This window comes from Musca autumnalis, unplaced genomic scaffold (assembly GCF_047663935.1).
Source record: "Musca autumnalis isolate F117 unplaced genomic scaffold, ASM4766393v1 scaffold_5, whole genome shotgun sequence".
Taxonomy (NCBI): domain Eukaryota; kingdom Metazoa; phylum Arthropoda; class Insecta; order Diptera; family Muscidae; genus Musca; species Musca autumnalis.
The window spans coordinates 40,177,728-40,199,726 of record NW_027412088.1 but is presented as its reverse complement, the minus strand read 5'-3'; the positions used below and the strand labels follow the sequence as shown (position 1 = coordinate 40,199,726).

Below are 21,999 nucleotides of genomic sequence, written 5' to 3'. Positions count from 1 at the left end.
ATCGGCTAACAAATGAGTAAGTTATAGTGGTTTAAGTCTGAAAAACCCCACAAAAAAACTATAACTGAATTTCTCACAATTTTCAAAATAAATATTGAACAAAACAAAAAAATATTATATTTTTGAAAATTATGAGAAATTCAGTTATAGTTTTTTTGTGGGGGTTTTCAGACAGAAACCACTATAACTTAGTGTTACAAAGGGATTCACAATTTTAATTAATAATTTAATCATATTACGGTGGAGAGTATAAAAATGGAAAACAATACTGACCTATATAGGCGACATCGGCATAAGAGTAGAAATAGTGTCTGCCAAAGTGGTTCTGACAGTAAACGGCTATAAGACTATGATTACGGTATCAAGAATCTTGTGGACTCCGGCCAACTGTGTATATTGAAAAAACACAATTTGGGGGTAGTTAATGACTTTATCTACCTCAGCATCGCATAAATAAAATTAACAACATCTATATAAAAATACCAATTAGATTGGCCAACTAATTCCACATTGTTCTAAGCAAACATGCTTATGGCAAAACGACATTTAGCCAAACATAAGTCACACTATACAAAAAACCGATGCTACACATTCTTTGTTAGGTTTCGATACATGGGTACATGCGAAGGCAGTGCTTAACATTTGTGGTGATAGAACACTTGCATTGGCTAGGTCATGTCAATAGAATGGACCAAGGCGGCCCCATCAGAAAAGCATATGACTACAAACCATTCCAAGTTCCAACATTATATGTAGAATATAAATCCACATAAAAGGACTTAGAAAACGCAACGTTTCCTCTCTATTTTCATTTTAAAATTTACGAATTTTTACTAAATTATCTTATTTTTCCCGAGTAAAAGCTATTTTTGTGCACCTACAAAATCACAATTTTCTATACAATAGCCCAATAATATCTGTCTAATCCAATAAAAAATATCTCACAAACACACAAAAATACACGTGAATTTCAGCTATCTGTACGTACTTACATAACTCAATGCGAAAAATAAACCTTGTACTTACCAAAGACCATAATACCAGTTGCTGGGATGACATCAGAATTTGCAAATCTCCATGATTCCGCAGTATCCGTGCTGTATTGTTGAAACGAAAGAAAAAGAGAATGAACAAAAAAAAATGTAAATTGTGAATTGTTAGCAAAGGGGGAAACACGGCAATGCGTCTGTGATAAAATTCAAATTATTTGCAACAGAATCTTAGCAGAAGTCGAGCTCATACAAACACACTTTTATACTCACTTATTCGCTTTCGCTTTCTTTAGGAGTTGGTTGTTATATTCGACGTCAGTTCTAAATATTACGATTTTGCTGTGTAACAACAACTCAACTGCGAATTGTAATACCACAAGTGTGGCAGGTGAACAACTGCCGCATTTCTAAACGAGTACTGTGCAGTCCCGAGGACTTGATTTTTATTTGAATTTCCATGAAAAGTCTACAAATTGCGCAGGTTGTTTTTTTTTTGGGGACGCCAACTTAAGATGTCCACAAAAAATCAAGTAGCAAAGCAAAAAAAAAAACGACTCTGGCTACAAAATAAAATCTGTGGTAAATATTGAAGTCGAGCAAAAAAAAGGCAGGCAGGCAGACACTCAAGTTAGCAATTAACACATTTTGTAATGCATAAAAATGACACAGAGGCTGCTCTGTGAATAGCCAAGGTGAGCAGCTGCAGAGAAGACTGCAGTCTGTGTTATGAAAATAGTAAAATACGAAAAGTAAACACCTTGAAATTCTAACACCCCCTGGGGTGTAATTTGTAGTTTTCCAAGGATATTGGGAACAACGATATTCATTTCCTAGTTTATTTATTGTGACAGAGAAGGATAGTAGATAAATTGAAATATTGCTAGTATTTAGGATTTTTTCGTATTTATTGGCGAGTAAATACATACATATGTATATACATATATACACAATACTTTACAGTTGCCATGTTACTATTTACGGTAATACGACATAATTAAATTGTTGAAATAAAGAAAAAAATTAAATAACGTCAAATATGTTCACTAAAGCAAGAAATTTTAAGCAATGTGCCTAATTGCAATAATAACTATACCTTTAGGTAAACATTAAAATGTAATTGGTTATAGTTGTTAATTCGCAAAAGAATAACAAAACTTATCATCATTTCATAATGGGTTTATAATGTTAGCTGTTATTTGACATTTCATCTTCTCATTTCATCTGCTCTTTTTCTGCAATGGCATAATTTGAGGTAGAAAGTGACGAGCTTTAAAACAAACAATATATTAAACCAGTAATAACGGCGTTATGTTCGTCCGTTCCGAACTTGAAGTACTAAGCTCTTCCGTCTCGTCTAAGCTTATTGCTAGGTGAAGTGGAATATGCGAACTGAATATCACTGAGACAAGGTGATATTTATGTTATCTACCAATTTAGAAACCAAAATACCACGTTACAGTATTCCAATTGGACGATGCGTGTACATCCTTCAATATACGTCAAATCTGGTTGCGCCTTCATATTGGGAAAATACCAAAAGATTAACCTATATTGATCATTTTCTGCAAAGAGGTTTTCAACCAACTGAGAATCCGAAATACCAAGTAAAATTCACCATCGTGACATCCACAATGCCCCTTCCATGAAAACCCTCAACCATTTCAAACATTTTTGGAACCCATGAGTAAAAAGTCTAAGATCCCTGGAGTGAAACAGTCTCTACAATAACAACCAACGCAGCATCTAACACCACAAGTAGTTGTTCAATGGCGCGGAAATTCATCATTCCTGTAATTCTATTGCAACGGTATCCGCAATAAGGTCAGCGACCTTATGAGTCGGAAAAACATCATGGTCGCCACGATTCAGAAAACAAAGCCTACTGTCATCTGTAGCTTGCAACGTTGTGATGGTTATAACGTCGAGGAGGAGGACTTGCCTTCCTCATACACCAGTCTGTCCAGTACAGATCTATCTCGATTGAGCTTGATTCTAGTGACCCATTCATGGAATGTATGGAGGAAGCAGCAAAGTGTGGTACTGCGAGGTAGAGCTGATTAATGTGTACATACCGCAGATGAATAGCTGTGCCCGGCGTTATATGCACGATATTAGTTCGTTTTTAGAGAGCAACAACCGTCTGGTGCTAAGGGACTTCAGAGACAAGAAATCCAAACCCCGTAGAGTGAAACAGGGAATTCCCCAAGGAGGGGTGATACCTACGGAACTGTTTAACCTCTACCTCTCTGAAATTCCACACCATCCAGACCCCATAGAGATCGTAATGTATTCGGATGATTGTAAGATCTTGGCGTCTGACCCAGTGCAGTTCTTCCATCTGAGGAATAAGAAAATATCCGCCGCTAAATCCACTGCCACACTGTTCACCACTTGGACGGTTGAAATGAGGCTCCCACTGAACATATTTGTCGAAGTTTAAGTTGTTTGCCCTAGCCACAAAGTTCTCAAGTCGCTGGCAGGCAGTAGAGACCTTTTGGAGGTACGAAGTGGGAGGTACTGAGTGCTTTCCTTCCTTGTACCACCTTCGTGAGGTTACAAAGGTTTTACCGGTGCATCAGCAGCAGTATGTTGTCAATGCAGAATTATACAAAGCCGCTATTTAAATATGAGCGTCAAGGAGGAGAACAGTTAATTCATGTTTATACCCTCCACCATAATACGGAGGGTATGGTTATATTTGTCGTTATGTTTATGTATGTATAAATGTATATGATCAGCAGAAAATTCTAAGGCGACACAACTACAGTGTCGGCCAAAACTAAAGCACCCCATTTTTTGGAATGGTAATTTTTTAAGAAAGCAAAGTTGTAAAGTTGTTTTGTATTTTTCTTTTTATTTATTTTTATCTTTATTGTTGAAAAATACAAACATAAAGAATTCAGAATTTAATAAAAACAAGTAAAAAAGTATCAGTCGGCTTTGCCGACAGAGATATACATTGACCATTATGGAAGTGGATCTCCAGCCACTACATATGGGCCATAGAGGGTTTTTACACCCATCGGGATGTTTCCTCAAGAAGTATGGACTTGCCCCTGAAAAAACGTTTACCATCGTAATTCAGGCAGCGAATGCAAGTTGCTTCAACAAAAATCAAAGTGATTCGATAGCAGGTCTTAAAATGAACTTATCCAAAATTTTGAGTGGGAGGTAACGGATGGAGTGGACAAATCTAGTCTATATTTGAACCTGATCTATATCTAGTAGATATATTAGGATGTGTAAAGTATGGACCAATTCGGCAACTCCCTTCAAAAGTTACCGTATGAACAAATTTTCCGAAAATTTTTGAACTTGTGTGGGGGAGCTACCTTAAGGAGCGGACCGATATGGCTTATCTTCAAACTTAAACTATGTTTGGACAAAATATTACTAAGGCCAAATTTCCGTTCTAGATTTATCTTGCGCTCCAACCACCTCACACGGTGTAATCGGGGTTTTTTGCAACTTTCAGGCTATTTTCTCAGGAAGTATGGACTTGGCCCTAATGAAACTTGTACCGTCGTATGGAGGGCAGTGAATACAAGTTGCTAAAACAAAAATCAAAACGATTCGAGAGATGACCCTAAACTGAACATTTCCGAAATTTTGTGTGGGAGGTACCCGAAGGAGTAGGCCGATTGAGTCTATATTGAAACATTATCTAAGTCATGGGCAAAGTATGGACCAAATCGGTTACTCCCTCCAAGAGTTATCGTGCGCACAAATTTTCCGAACATTTTCGAACTTTTGTGGGGGAGGTACCAGAAGGAGTGAACCGATATAGCCCATCTTCCAACTTAAACTAAGTTTGGCCAAAATATTACGAAAGCCAATTTGAACCGAATCGGTTCATCCGCTCGAGAGTTATCGTGCGCTCCAACCAGCCAGACAGACAGACGGATGGACATTGCTAAATCGACTCCAAATTGTCTGAAACACATTTCGTCCAAACATACTTGGGTCTAAAACCGTTATTTCGATGAGGCACATTTTGCCGTATGAAAGTGTATATACCCTCGTTAGCATAAATGCTGAGGGTATAAACAATTTAATTTTGTTGTACAGTGTAATTTTAACTGTGCTTTGACATTACAACTTCTTAATACGCAGAAAACCGTAGCTCTCGCTTTAATGGCATAATTTGGGATAGAAAGTGACGATCATTAAAATGTTCATACCCTCCACCATGAGTTGTATTTATGTACTAACCTCTTCCGCCTCGTCTAATCTTACTCCCAGGAAAAGTGGAATATGCTAACTGAATATAACTTTCTTTTAAACAAAGTTTAATACAAATGTGACATCTATGTTTCTACACATTCAGAATCCGAAACACCATGTTAAAGTCTTGCATTTGTACGATGCATGTCCGATCCGATTTTCACACATTTTTGTGGGATTCGTTTTTTAGCCACAACAAAGAACTGGTCAAATTGTTGTCATCGATTGGGAAATAATTGTGGTCTGTCAACCGATTTCCTGAAAAGTTGCCTTTTGCCCCCATAGTTAGTAGTATGGAAATAAAGATCGGTCAGGGGCCATGGGTTATCGTTAAGAGATCATCATCAATCAATTTTTTTAGAAATCGTTTTTAAGCCGCAACAATGAACTGGTAGCGTTTTTCCATCGATTGGACCATATATGAGGCCTTTAGACTATTTTTGTAAAAGTCACCTTCAGTCCCATAAAAAATACTATGGAAACAATGATCGCTTTGGTGGCACGTTAACTGATCACCATAAAATTTCATATATCAGCATGGAGCTCTTGATCAAACTTTGCTTGGAAGTCCTATCGAAATGGTGCTAAAGAAAATGTTGTAGCTGGGAAAATTCTCTAGAGGATTGGCCGTTATGATTTGTGCCTACGTTTTACCACTTCTGAGATATAGAAGTTCGGGTCACATGTTTAGGTTTTTTTGATATTTTTTCATGATTTTCGTGAAAACGGTAAGTCTAATCGGAATAAGACTATAATCTTATAGATGTGAAAATTACTACAAGATTGATTTCGTAATTTTTTCCTAGGTTGTATCATTTTTGAGATATATAAGTTTTAAATGGGAAATTGCAGTCATGACATTATTTTATAAGGAGACTACACAGTCAATGAATTGTCCCAATTTAAACTTCTATATCTCAAAAATTGTAAAACCTACGAAAATATCATAAAGGGCAATCTTGTAGCGAATTTTCACTGCTACAAATTTTTTTTAGTTTCATTTTAATAGAGCTTTCGGGTTCCCAGCATAATCGTGAAACCCTAAAAAACCCAAAAAATGTGAACTTTGACCGCGATTTATTTAAAAAGGGCTCCGGCGATTTTTTTAGTTTTTTGATTTTTCTCATCTATGGACATTGTAGTTTCAGAATCCGGAAAAACTTCTCAGGAGTGAGCTCCTTTCATTTAATGTTGGTTTGCGAATATACTAAAAGATGAACTCATATTGATTATATTTTGCGAGGAGGTTTTCTACCCACTGAGAAACCAAAATACCAAGTAACAATTGTTGGAGTGATATCGAGCGGTATCGTTGTACCTTGCAATCTGAGAACATACATCATCCATGGCGGACTATATCAAAACGTGGATATGTATCGATCAATCCCAGCGGGGAAGTTTTCTACCCCGAGCGAAAACTAAAAAACTAAATTTCAGCCATTTTGGTTAGATAACGTGGCTAAGCCCTTTAAAATACTGAAATTCGGGAGATACCGTTCTATGGGGACTATATCAAAACGTAGACCTCTATCGCAAGAATGTTGTATATAACCAACGAAGACTATATACTAAATTTTACCTATTCCTCTAGGATAATGCCTGCAAAATACCGAAAATCGGGAGGTACCGTTTGGGCGCTACATCAAAACGTGGCTTCTGAAAATTTTTAAAGGAAAGTTTTGTGTTCCCAATATGCAGAAAATCGAGAGGTATCGTTATAAGGAACTATGTCAAAATGTAGACCTGTACTGATAATTTTCAGGGGAAATAGTTAGAAGCCCCCAGTGAATACTAAATCAGAAACTTCAGCCACTTCAGTAAGATAATTTGGATAAAAGCCAACAAAATACCGAAAATCGGGAGAACCGTTCTATGGGGGCTATATCTAAAGTGTACCTATACTGATAAATTTGTGGGGGTATGTTTTGTATGTTTCGATAAGATAATGTGGCTAAAACCCTTAAAATACCGCAAATCAGAGGGTAACATTCTATGGGAGCTATATGAAAGTGTAAAAACCGGGAGGAACCGTTCTATGGGGGCTATATCTAAACGTGTACTTGTACTGACAAATTTGCGGGGTATGTTTTGTCGCCCCAAGGAAGACTATTGCCAAATTTCAGCCATTTCGATAAAATAATATTGCTAAAATACTGAAAATCGGAAGGTAACATTCTATGGGGCCTATATGAAAGTTTGGACTAATACTTATATTTCTCTTCTGGAATGTTTTAAAACCGCATCGAAGACTAAATTTAAATTTTATATTTGATAATGACGCTGGAACCTTCAAACTACGTAACATAGGGAGAGATCGTCCTATGGAGCTTATATGAAGAAGTTGACCATAAGTTGTATAACCCAACTAAGACTAAATACTAAATTTCAGCCATTTAGATGCGATATAGAGGACATTACCTTCAAAATATAGAAAATCGGCAGTTACGGTTCTATGGGGGCCATATTAAAACATGGACAGATATAGGCCATTTTCAGTAACAAACATCCTGTACCATATTATTGAGCTCTATTTTAATTATTGTGAGCTGTATCTTGATTTCAACAGATAGCCTTACGGACTTGGTTATATTGCTTCAGAATTTTATGCTGATCAAGAATATGTATATTTTATACGATCTCCGGCGAATATTTTGATGTGTTACAAATATAATAACAGATATAATTATACCCACCGTATTATGGTGGAGGTTAAAAAAAATGAATTATTTGTTCCCCTCCTTGACGCCCATAGATGGTCCCAGCAAAAACACCCATTATTAAATAGCGGATTTATATAATAGTGGATCGACAACAACAGGTACTACATCGACAACATCCTGCTGCTGATACACCGGTAAAACCTTCATTTCCTTATGAAGGTGGTCTATTGGTGGCATGAGAATGCACCTTGTTGAAGGCCTAAGAGTGCCATTGCGGCAGGTTTGAATATCCTTCCACTGCATAGCGCTAGGTTTTACTAGATTTCGGCCTACTGTTTTGTAAAGTCTTAACAAGGTTTCTACATCACAACGGCTAGTGCTATCTATCAGCGACTTGAGAACCTTGTCCGATCTCGTCGCAAGTAACTGCGGCTTGCGCAAATATAGTTATTTAACCTATCACATATGTCAACGACGTTAGGACCCGACGCCAAGATCGTACAATCATTCGCATATCTTATGATCTCTATGTCGTGTGGAGGGTGTGGAATCTCAGAGAGGTTGAGGTTAAACATTTACAAGACATATAACTTTTGTTCTGTTCTTCTACCAGAATTTGTAGACAGGTATGGTCAAAACGTGGACATACATATGCTTACAATTTTTAGTGAGAAGTTTAAAATACCAATAATCGAGGGGTATTCTAATATAGGGGCTATATGAAGACGTGGACCTATACTGACAAATTTCTGGAGGAAAGAAATAACAAATGTCAGCAATTTTGGTGCGATATTCAAATGATCGAAAATCAGGAGGAACCGTCCTATGGGGCATATATGAAGAAGTTGACCAGCCTTTTTTTCCCCAACGAAGACTCATACCTAATGTCAGTCATTTCGGTACGAAATGTTTCGTTTTTGTGGTTAATCTAGTATATACATATATTCCCTTAATATATCACATTACCCAACAATTATGATAATTTATCAAATCGCACAAACTCTTCGTTGCAAAATTGTCCCAGTTGCTAAATCGTTGTGGTTCCCTACGTTTAGCGACCACAAACTGAAGCAATCATCAATTCATCAACCAAAACACAATCAAAACAGCAAACCACTAATTACATTTAACACGAATAGACTTATCATTCTATCACAAACGGTGGTGAAACTGTTTTGGGACTTTGAGCAACAATTTGTTTATCTACTCTTTGGAAATAAAGAATAAACATATAGACACAGACACAGTGAGGGGATATGTGGACATTAGTATGTAATTTATTAGAGCAAAAATTGCAAAAAGTATGTGTAGGTGAATACTGTTGCATAGGAATGTTTTCAGAATTTCTTAAAATTACTATTTTCTTATATGTATACACGTTGTTGAAAATATAACTGCTATGTCTTCGATTTTATTAAAGTGGTATATTTTACTTTACGTAAACGGATGTTGCTTAGCTTATACAATCTAAAGGAGCTTCTAAGTATGTCCTTTCGATCGTACTTTGTTTAGTTTGTTAGAAATCATTTACATATAATCTGTTGTACAAGTAATCCATTACCTTAAGGTAACATTAAACGGAAGCTCATACAATAAACATACACGTTTATTCCACATATACACATGCTAACATACAAATCCTTTGCACACACAATTAATTACTTAAATGTTTAAATCAAGCAATTTCCTGTAATTTACTTTTTCTCGCTTGAATGCACATAGCAAAGCGTAAGTTAAAAACAGACGGCAAAACAAGAAATGAGCATAGTCGAGGAAAAAAGTGCCATAATTAAAATTCTTGCAAGCAAAAAGAACTTAAAAATGCACACGTGGTTCATGTAATGAAAAAACAAGTGTAAATTCGCACATTTCAATGAGACCGAGTCCTTCAAAATCTACCCTCATATTTTAATGCATATGTATGTATGTATTTGTATTATATTTGTTCAACAATTTTTTTATCAATGATATTGCATAATCACGTTTATTAAACCACAGTCTATCATTGAAATTTGTCAGATTTAGCCAATTGTGCATACACAAATTAAAATTAATGAAAAGCTGGGCTAAAGTCATTTCAATATCCCATATTACAATATGGAGAAGACATTATATGTTTGTTTCATCCATAAATCATGTAACTTCTCCAAATATTCGTATTAGACCGATTATAAATTGTAATGCTGGAGCGATCGGCACGCAATTTTGAATGATGGTCGGGTTCCAAACCCTATAGACTTTACAACGTATAGTATTTGGGGCTGGTCTTAAAATATTTTGAGGGTGAAGTAAATCTAACACTAAATGTTAGTCATATAAAAATTGGGGAAGATATTTTATTTTTATTTTTTTTTTGCCCAATGAACGGGCGCTATTTATTTTCATAAGAATTGGTTCTTATTTGAATATAGCTCCCGATTTCAGTTATTCATTGCATCAATCACGCTATGAATTTCTAATTTTGATTTGATTATTTCAATGTATATAGATGGGATTCTACCCATTATTTACCCTAAACTTGGGTAAATACCCAGTAAATACCTTTTTTGGGTGTTTATTTGGGTATTTAAAAATTTATTTTGATTTTTAGATTTTATAATTATTTCTACTAGGAATTTAATATTTTGTTAATACTATTTATTGGCCTTGAAGGCTTTTGTATTAGTATATGGATTGAATAAATAAATAAGTAAATGAACATTTTGTTTTTATGTCATGTAGGTAAATCGGTTTAAATTCGCGGTTTCAATATTTTATATATTTCACATCTATCGTTAACGTCAGATGGGCTGCAGGCTGCAAAAAGTAAAAATTTTCCAGAGAGGACCAAATCTCAAGATAATCTACGAAAATCGAGGATAAAGTCACTTGATATATGGGATACCATGACATATTTAGACAATAAAAACCCTATAAGGGTTTTGTCCTGTCAGATCCAGTTCGGATTTTATGCCCACATCTAAACCGGGCTAAATCTACACTTTCTTGCATTTATCAGGCCTTCATTTCAGAAACGAATAGGAATTTGTCCTTGCTGTCTTAATCAATATTGTAGCCCTAAACTAGTAGAACTTATCTTTTGACAAAAACACATAAGAAAAACTTCAGCCAGGGCATCAAAATCTATAAAATAAAGAACATTTTACATAATTGCTGAAATTCTGGTCCATATTGGGAGTGGAACCAAGTAACATTTTGCAAAAATCTTCCAAATAAAGTTCTCAACAATTCTTTAGAACATTCTAAAACTCTAAGATTCTTACTTCATGTTATTTCAGCGTTATTTTGATCATATCTTTTACAACACGTATTTTAAGCACAGTTCACACCAACAGTTTATTCTCGCATTTCGGATTTCACTACTTTATTGACATTTTTATTAAATCGTCGTTGAAAAATATACTGAGGCATTTTACAACAATGACATGTTCTGAAGAGTTGTGTATTACATTCCAGGGAATATTTTTCCAAAAGAAAATATTCAGAAAAATTAACGGTTTTGGATAAATTTGAGGCAATAAATGTAGTTTTTCGAGTTCATTATTTCTCCAAATATTTTATTCTTGTCCTAACCTACAAATTTGCTTCAGAGGTCAGAAGAAGATTTGCATTGGTTTAAAAGACATAGCCCCGAATTTCTTTAAAAACTCAATATTTAACCATGTTTAGATGGGGCCATAAAATCCGAGCCGGATCTGACACAACAAAACCCAAATAGGGTTTCTTGTCGTTTGGGTCTGTACTTTCAAAAAATCCTCAGTTCCAATTGTTTGCACAAGATCACCTTAAAAATGTTGCACAGTGTTATATTGAAATCGGCCGAGATTTTGGATATAGTAGCTCCCATGTATATTTTCGGCCGATTTCATGTATTTAGTACACCAAACACCCTATGTATGTCCTACTTCAATAAATTTTGGTATGTGTATGGTCTAATTTTGAAATTGAGATCGGTCTTGATTTGGATAAAGCTCCCATATATATTTTACATAGAACATTAGTGGCGTTTTTATTGGGTAGCTGTTGCAAATTTGTTTTTTTTTTTTTCAAAATAGTCTGGCTTAATCCCATTATTGTTGTTATAATATTTTAAAACAACGAATTTATTAGTGGAGAAAATTTGGCAAAATATCCAAAAACAAAACAAGTGAAAAATATTAAATTCGACAGGGCCGAACTCTGAACTAAATAGAATAATTAGTTTCGTGGTAGGTGCAAAAATAATTCTACGGATACCCCAAATGTCTTAATTAGGTCAAAAAGTGTATCTTAAAATTTCTTACATCTGTTGGTACCTTTATATGGGGATATACAAGAACGTTTTTGTGGAAGAGTTTCAGTACATTGGAAAACTCAAATGTAAAATTACAGCTGGTTCGTTTAAATATTGTGGCTAAAATCATCAAAATACCGAAAATTACGAGGTACCTCCATAGGGGCTATAACAAAAAAAATAATGGAACTATGTTGACGAAATATCAAATTTCAGCTAGTTCAATCCAAAACTGTAGCTACCTACGTTAACGGCTCTGTGTGGAGAAATTTCGTGACCGAAAACCTTAATTTTCAAACTACAGCTAGGTCGGTTAAACATTTTAAGTTAAACCCTCAAAATACCGAAAATCTGGGTTACCGTTATATAGGGGCTATTACAAAACATGGACCTATGTTGGACCTAGAACCTTCGAACTAGAAAAATAACACTCGGGTGCAATATTTTAGCACTCTATCTCAATGATTACGGACGCTAGAATGATGATGACAAGATCGTCTTAGAATTTTATCATGATCAAGAATATATATGGTCGCAAATGATTAGTTCGATGAGTTACAAACATAAAAACAAACTTAATATACCCTCCCTACTATAGTGGAGGGTATACAAAGTAGAAAAAACTTTAAGGTATCCGAAAACGGGCTATACCAAAACGTAATGAAAATGTAAACAAAAACTGCAAAATACTTAAATTCGGGCGATAATATTGGCGCTATACCAAACCGCATGCACCACTTTTTGTGAAGAAGTTGTTTGACCACCTTAAACTCCATATGACAAGTTGGAGTCACTTTGACGAAAAATGTAGCTAAAATACTCAAAATACCTTAAGTCAGGAGGTATCTTTATATTGGAGCTATACTAAAACGTGGACCTATCTTGACAATTTTTAGTGGAGAAGTTTGGTGGCCTTGACATTCTTAAATTTTACCTAGTTCGGTAAAAAATATAGCTAAAATACCTTAAATCGGAAGGTACCGTTATATGGGGCTATACCAAAACATGAAACTATTTTGGCAATTTTTAGTGGATAAGGTTTTTGGGTATTGGGAATATAAAATTTCAACTAATTTGGTCAGAAAATTTAGCTAAAACCCTTAAAATACCTTAAATCGGGAGGTCCAGTTATATGGGGGCTATACCAAAACATGGAACTATCTTGGCAATTTCAGTGGAGAATTTTTTGATCGCCATGGGATCCTCAAATACCAAATTTCAGCTAATTCATAATTAGATGGGGGCTATACCAAAACGTGGACCTATATAGTTCATCTGCGACCTTCACCTGCTTATGGAAAATACACCCACGCTAGGTTACATCAGACGGACAGACGAGCATGGCAAGATCGTCTTACAATTTAATTCTTCTCATACTTTATATGGTTGCAAATGATTGGTTCCATATGTTACAAACAGAACAAGTAGTCATTTTACTGGGTCATTGTACAACTTTTGGTCCAATATGCCAGGAAGCACGGATTTGTCCACGGATAACATAATATCGCTGTAAACAGGACCACAACGGATATCATCAGTATACATTTCCAAAGGATTTTCGAACAGACCCTAAACTGCACTTAGACACAAATGTTGAACTTTTGGGGGGAGGTACCATAAGGAGAGGACCATTATGGACCATTTTAGAAGTTAAACTAAATTTGAACAAAATATTAGGAGGTCCAAAGTTTGGACTAAATAGTTTGCCCGGCTCAAGAGATACCGTGCATACCATTTTAGTGACATTTTTAAAATATTGGGGGGAAGTACCAGAAGTTGTGGACCGGTATTGCCCCTCTTCGAAATGAAACTAAGTTAGCACAAAATATGACGAAGGACAAATTTTGAACCAAATCGGTTAATCAGTTCGAGAGGTATTGTGCTTTCCATCCAAATATTGTCCATATTCGAACCTGATCTATATCTGGTAGATATATTAGGATGTGTAAAGTATGAAGTAAATCGGGCACTCCCTTCAAGAGTTATCGTGCGCACAATTTTTCTGATAATTTTTGAACTTTTATGGGGGAGGTACCTGAAGGAGTGGACGGATATGGCTTATTTTCGAACTTAAACTAAGTTTAAACAAAATATTACGAAGGCCAAATTTTGGACCGAATCGGCAGATCCGTTCTAAAGTTACCTTGCCCTCTAACCACTACACACGGAGTCATAGGGGATATAGTAAATTTCAGGTTATTTTCTCAGGAAGTATGGACTTGCCCCTGATAAAAACGATTCGAGAGCAGGCCCTAAACTGTCTGTCTGGTGCGCACGATAATTCTCGAACGGATCAACCGAATCGAACCAAATTTTGGGTATCGTAAAACTTTGTCCAAATTTAGTTCAAGTTCGAAGGTGGACCATATCAGTTCACTCCTTCGGGTACCTCCCCCACAAAAGTTCAAAATTATCCTGTAAAATGTTGTGAACGATAACTCTCGAAGGGAGCAATTGATTATATGTCGGGTTCTAATATGGACTATATCGGTCCACTCTTTCGGGTACCTCCCACACAAAATTCGGATAAAGTAAAATTTTAGAGCTCTTCTCGGATCGTTTTGAAAATTTTTTCGGAATGTTTTCCTTGCGACAGCCTTTACGTCGATACAATATTTTCCTTGCGTAATTCCATACTTCCTGAGAGATTATCCTAAAAGCTCCAAGAAAACCTGACGGCACCAACCAAAATTGAAAATCCGTACTATAATTCTCGCAGGGAGTTTTTGATTGGTGCAAAACTATGCACATCGTATTATTTCATGCAGTTATGTACCAGGTTGGAATATGGACTATATCGGTCCACTCTTTCGGGTACCTCCCACACAAAATTCGGATTGAAATTGATTCTTTTTTCAGTAGGTTGTTCTAGCAGGCTCATTTACAACGGCCCAAAAGCTGCAAACCCCTGCCGACACATACTAAAATGATATTTGTGCAAGATAACTCTAAAACTAATTTAATATTTCGAGTCCCTTATGAGGAAGTTTGGTTGTTAAAAATGTTTGGTATTTGTCAGTGATTTGGTATAGCCCCACATTACGGTACCTAGAGATTTTAAAGCAAAGCCTTGATTCAAATTCGATATATGTATTTTATATACGGTGTAATTATTGTGTTTGGTTCTGTTGTTTTTTTTTATGAGTGGCTGAGGGCATTTCTCCTTCAGCACAGCTGACTGATATTTTCTTACTTGTTTTATTTCTTTCAAAATGAGTTTTTCTTTGCGAAAACTTAATTGGCAAAAGTAGTGCTGAAGGGTATAACATTGACGATCTTGTCCAACTTTAGTCAATTCTCATTTATTATTTTTTTTCGAACATTTCAGTTTTTTGTACATAATTATTTTTTTGTTGTACGTAAGTATTTGTACAATGTCATAAAACAAAAACATAATGGTTGCAAGTGTTTCACACCTCTGAATACCTTTTTTGTGTAAGGTAATTGCAGCAAATTGTTTTATATAAATACACCATCACGAAATAACAATAGCCATTCTTTATTACTCTATTCACCAAACCGCACAAAAGCAATAAAACAAATTGGCAACATTCCTCTTTTTTTTGCTACGACTTCAGGTGAAATATTTGTTTAGCCATTTGAGAAGAAATGCGTAGCTAAAAAAATGAAAAAATAAATAGGTAGGGAAAACCGTCAAGACTCTTGGTATATGATGGTAGGTTAAAACAAGTAAAAACCGTGTTAAGTTCGGCCGGGCCGAACTTGTTATACCCTCCACCATAAGTTGTATTGAAGTAAAATGGAATAATTAGTTTCCTTTCGTGTATGAAGAAGACTTAATACTAAATTTCAGCAATTTCGGTAAAACAATGTGAGGCATCATTCTATATGGGCTATTTCAAAACGTCGATCTATACCGACAAATTTCGGACGGAAAGTTTTTAGGCTCAAAGAAGACTTAATACCAAATTTCCTATATTTCGGTAAGAGAATGTGACTAAAACTTAAAAAATACCGAAAATCAGGAAGTACGCTTCTAATACTCTTCTGGAATATTTTATAACTCTTGGAAGACGAAATAACGAATTTCAGCCATTAAGGTTGGATATTGACGTCACAATCTTCAGTATTACGAAAATCGGGAGGTACCGTTCTATGGGGGCTATATGGAAACGTGGACCTATGCCGACGAATGTTAGTCAGAAATGGGGCAATATGAATGCGTGGACCTGTACAGACATATTTCTGACGAACAGTTTTATATCACATTGAACACTAAATACCAAATTTCAGCCATTTTGGTGGAATATTGAAGACACAACCTTCAAAATATGAAAAATCGGGAGGTACCTTTCCATGGGGGCTATATGTGGCGTGGACCTATACCGACAAATTTAAAGGGGAGTTTGAGTACCCCCAACGAAGTCTAAATACCAAATTTCAGCCATTTCGGTGTGATAATGAAGCTAAAACCTTCAAAATACCGAAAATCGGGAGGAACCGTTCTATGGGGGCTATATGAAGGTGTAGACCGATACCGACAAAATTCTGGGGGAAAGTTTTATACCCCTAAAGAAGACTACGTACCAAATTTCAGCCATTTTGAGAAAGCTAAGCGAAAGTTTTATACCCCTAAAGAAGACTACTTACCAAATTTCAGCCATTTTGGTAGGATAATGAAGCTAAAATCTTCAAAATACCGAAAATCGGGAGGTACCGTTCTATGGGGGCTATATGAAGGTGTGGACCGATACCAACAAAATTCTGGCGCAAAGTTTTGTACCCCTAAAGAAGACTACGTACCAAATTTCAGCCATTTTGGTAGGATAATGAAGCTAAAACCTTAAAAATACCGAAAATCGGGAGGTACCGTTCTGTAGGGGCTATATGAAGGTGTGGACCGATACCAACAAAATTCTGGGGGAAAGTTGTTTACCCCTAAAGAAGACTACGTACCAAATTTCAGCCATTTTGGTAGGATAATGAAGCTAAAACCTTCAAAATACCGAAAATCGGGAGGTACCGTTCTATGGGGGCTATATGAAGGTGTGGACCGATACCAACAAAATTCTGGGGGAAAGTTGTATAACCCTAAAGAAGACTACGTATCAAATTTCAGCCATTTTGGTAGGATAATGAAGCTAAAACCTTAAAAATACCGAAAATCGGGAGGTACCGTTCTATGGGGGCTATATGAAGGTGTGGACCGATACCGACAAAATTCTGGGGGAAAGTTTTATACCCCTAAAGAAGACTCCGTACCAAATTTCAGCCATTTTGGTAGGATAATGAAGCTAAAACCTTAAAAATACCGAAAATCGGGAGGTACCGTTCTATATAGCCCCCATAGAACGGTACCTCCCGATTTTCGGTATCAAAACGTGGACCGATATATCCCATTTTCAATACCAACCATCCTGCAAGTAATAACAACTTCTGTACCAAATTTTGACTCTCTATCTTTAAAATTGCGAGCTGTATCTTGATTTCAACAGACAGACGGACGGACGGACGGACGGACAGACGGACATGGTCAAATCGACATAGAATTTTATGCTGATCAATAATATATATACTTTATAGGGTCTCCGACGAATATTTCGATGTGTTACAAACGGAATGACAAATTTAATTATACCCTCCATATGGTGGAGGGTATAAAAAGTACACGCAGGTTAATTTTTTTGCACTAAAGATTCATCCACGATGAAATCAAAAATAAAACTAATATCCGAAGTTTCTATTACTCCTAGGATGTTTGGTATTGAAAATGGGCTACATCGGTCCACGTTTTGATATAGCCCCAGTAAAACGGTACGTCCCAATTTTCGGTATTTTGAAGGTTTTAGCCCCATTATCCGTTGGGGGTACAAAACTTTCTACCAGAAATTTGTCATTATAGGTTCACGTTTTCGTATAGGCCGCATAGAAAGGTACCTCCCGATTTTGGGTATTTTTAAGGTTTTGTCCTCAATATATCACCGAAGTGACGGAAATGTGGTAGTATAAAACTTTCCACCTGAATATTGTTAGTATAAAACCACGCCTTCACATAGCCCCCATAGAACGGTACCTCTCGATTTTTTGGTTTTTTAAGGTTTTAGCCTCATTAACACTCCGAAATAGCTAAAATTTGGTATTTAGTCTTCGCTGGGGGTATAAAACTTGTCACCTGAAAATTGGTATAGGTCCTCATCTTAATATGATCCCCATAGAACGGTACCTGTACTAAGCCTTCGTTGGGGGTTACATGTTTCCAAATGAAAATTTTCGATATTGCTCTACGTCTTCATATAGCCCCCGTAGAACTGCCCCACCAAGTTTTTGGTATTTTGAAGATTTTGGCTCCAATATCCAACCTAATATTTTAAATTTGGCATTTGGTCTTCCTTGGGAGCACAAATCTTTCCACCAGAAATTTGTCGGTATAAGCTCCCATAGAACGTTGCCCTCCGATTTTCAGTGTTTTGAATGTTTTAGCCTAAATTTTCAAACAGAGTAACTAAAATTTGGTATTTTATCTTCGCTAAAGGTAGAAGACATTTATGCAGGTACAAAACATCCCTTGCAAAAAATCAGACAGTATAGGTTCACAGTTTGGTATAGCCCCGTATAAGCGCAGCCACCATTTAAGGTTGTTTGAAGATTTTAGTCACATTTTCCTACCGAATTGTTTGGTTTGGATTTTTTGTTCCCAGAAGGTAGAAGAAGATTAAAAGTTACTCGCAAACAAACTGTCCATATATCTCCAGGTTTTATAAACGAAAGGAAACTAATTGTTCTTATTCACTTTAATACAGTTAGTGGTGGATGCTACAAAAAGTTCGGTCCATCCGAATTTAACGCCTTTCTTACTTGTTATTCTATATTATCCCAGCAAAAATTCGGATCCGTTAGTCATTACATAACCCATTACAAAGTAATGTAAACAAGCTTCTTTTCGCATTACAAGTAATCTGAAAAGTAATGGGTTACTTCTTAAAAAATTTACAAGGCAAATCTACTTACTTTACTCCTCACTAAGTAATGAGGACGGTGGTACAGTGTGTGTATCCGACTATAATCCTAGGGTGGTGTGTTCAACGCTCACCATCGGCACGCGAGGTTTTGGTAATTAAAAAATAACAGTTCGTGATGCACATGTGCAATGCACAATTAAGTTCTTAAGCAACCCTTAATATTCGTGTGCGTGGTACAGTGTGTAGTGTCTTTGGCTTGAAATCAGAGGGTTCGTGGGTTCAATTCGGGCAGACAGCGAAATAAAATAAAATAAAATGAAAGTAAAAAGTGAGTGTTAAAGGAATGGACCGACATAGTCCATTATGGAAGTGGATCTTATTTTGGGAGTCATATCTTTTCCATAGATATCGCGCACACTAGTCATTTCAGTGGGTCATCGTATAACTTATGGACCAGTATGCCAGGAAGCATGGACTTGTCCAGTAAAAAATATTACCATTGTAAGAAGGACAACAACGATTCCAAAGGATATTCGAACTACCCATTTTAGAGTTAAACTAAATTTGGACAAAATATTAGGAGATCCAAAGTTTGGACCAAATTTCTTCAAATTTGTTTAAATATTCGGGGGAAGTAACGGAAGTTGTGGACCGGTATTGCCTATCTTCGAACTGAAAGTATGACAAAATATCAGGATGGCCAAATTTTGGACCAAATGGGTTAGTTCGAGAGTTATCGTACTCTCCTCACCTTGTGTATATTGAAACATTTTTTTCCAAAAATATGTATGTATTTAGGGGGTTTTAAAAATTTTGGGCGTTTGAACCGCAAAAATGTTGATTAGGATTAAAGATCAAAAGTTTTGCGGAGGAGATACTTAAAGGAATGGATCGACATTAACCGTTATGGAAGTGGATCTCCAGTCACAACATATGGTGCCATAGGGGGTTTTTTACACTCTTCGGGCTGTTTGCTCAAGAAGTATGGACTTGCCCTTAAAAAACTTTTAGTCCCAATTTACATTGGGCGAGTTTACTTGCGGCAATTGTCATTTTGTAGGAGAGAGAGGTGAGGCATATGGTAACCCTTTGCCTCTCAGCACCCTCTCTCACCTACAAACTGACAATTGCCGCAAGTAAACTCGCCTAATGTAAATTGGGACTTACTATCGTAATTGAGGCAGCGAATGCAAGTTTCTTCAAAAAAAAATCAGAGTGATTCCATGTCAGGTCTTAAAGTGAACTTATCCGAAATATTGTGTGGGAGGTACCGGATGGAGTGGACAAATATAGTCCATATTTGAACCTGATCTATATCTGGTAGATATATTAGCATGTGTAAAGTATGAACCAATTCGCCCACTCCCTTCAAAAGTTACCGTACGAACAATTTTTCCGAACATTTTTGAAATTTTGTGGGGGAGGTACCTGAAGGAGTGGACCGATATGGCTAATCTTCAATCTCAAAGTATGTTTGGACAAAATATTACTAAGGCCGAATTTTGGACCGAATCGGCAGATCCGTCCGAGAGTTATCTTACGCTCCATCTACCTCACACGGTGTCATAGGAGTTTTTTGCAACTTTCAGGCTATGTTCTCAGGAAGTAAGGACTTGCCCCTGATGAAATCAAAGCGATTCGAAAGATGGCCCTAAACTGAATTTTTCCGAAATGTTGTGTGGGAGGTACCCGAAGGAGTGGAGTGGAAAATTTCACTATGTGCAATGTATGGACCTAATCGGTTACTTTCTTCAAGAGTTATAGTGCGCATAAATTTTCCGAACATTTCCGAACTTTTGTGGGCGGAGGTACCGGAAGGAGTGGACCGATATAACCCATCTTCGAACTTAAACTAAGTTTGGATAAAATATTACGAAAGCCAAATTTTGGACGAAATCGATTCATCCGTTCGAGAGTTATCGTGGGCACCATCCAGCCAGACAGACGGACGGACGGACATTGATAAATCGACTCCAAATTGTCTGAAACACATTTCGTCCAAACATACTTGGGGTCTAAAACCATTATTTCGATGAGGCACATTTTGCCCGTATTGTTTTCCATTTGGACCAATATTAAAGAAGTTATGAGTATTTCCTTGCATATAACTTTTACAGAATTCGTTTTTAAGGCGCAATATCTCTGGAACTGTTAGTTAAAAAATCTAAAAACATGCTGAAATGTTTTGCTGGTAGGCAGAATCAACACGGAAAATAATAAAGGAACTCAAAACCCACTTTTTGCAAAAGTGTCTGATTTCACTCAGAAATCATCATACACTTTATAGGATGGCAAATGATTATTTCAATCCGTTACAAACGGTATTTTAGGTACAAATGACAGAGTTTGGGAGATGCTACCGATTTGAGTAGAAATTCGGTTGGCGTGTGGTAGAAATAATGTGTGAAACTGAAACCCGACAGGAGTTGACATTAGGGTTATGACATTTACCCCCTGTTCATGTATTTTGAAACGAAAATGTGTGCGCATGAAACACCCAAACTTTTGTTTTGGAAATATTATTTCCTTGCTTTTGCTTCAAAACAAAAAAATTGAAAAACACACTCAAATTCAGCAGCGTTTCTTACGAATTCATTTTCTTATCGACATACATAAACTGGCTCATAGTCTCAAAAATGATTTCCTGTTAAATGAATGAATGCATTTTTGCATTAAAAAAGGTCATGTACAAAACACCTTGAATATTGTTCTTTTTTTTTGTTTTTCTTAAAAAGCTACTTTCTGTTGCAGGAGTGAATGGGCTTTTGCCTATTATTGAAAAGTTCATATAAAGAAATTTTCAAATGATTTTGTGCATGAGCTTCTTTTGTCGAATCACCCTATAATTAAGATTTTATATAATCTTAGGTAAAAACTCATCAAAATACGATACTTTTAACCCTGATTTAAGTTTACTACAAACGTTTGAG

At 36.3% G+C, this 21,999-nt stretch overlaps 1 protein-coding gene across 5 annotated transcripts in view; it reads right to left on the bottom strand.

Annotated features, from left to right (window-relative positions):
- The window catches only part of LOC141404937 (putative sodium-coupled neutral amino acid transporter 11), a 228,548-nt gene that overhangs the window by 36,112 nt on the left and 170,437 nt on the right, over positions 1–21,999 (bottom strand). For all 5 annotated transcript variants that reach the window (XM_073988783.1, XM_073988785.1, XM_073988782.1 and 2 more), the window contains one exon: positions 1,027–1,097. In XM_073988783.1, the coding sequence (XP_073844884.1) occupies positions 1,027–1,097 (71 nt within the window). The remainder of the gene's footprint in view (positions 1–1,026; positions 1,098–21,999) is intronic.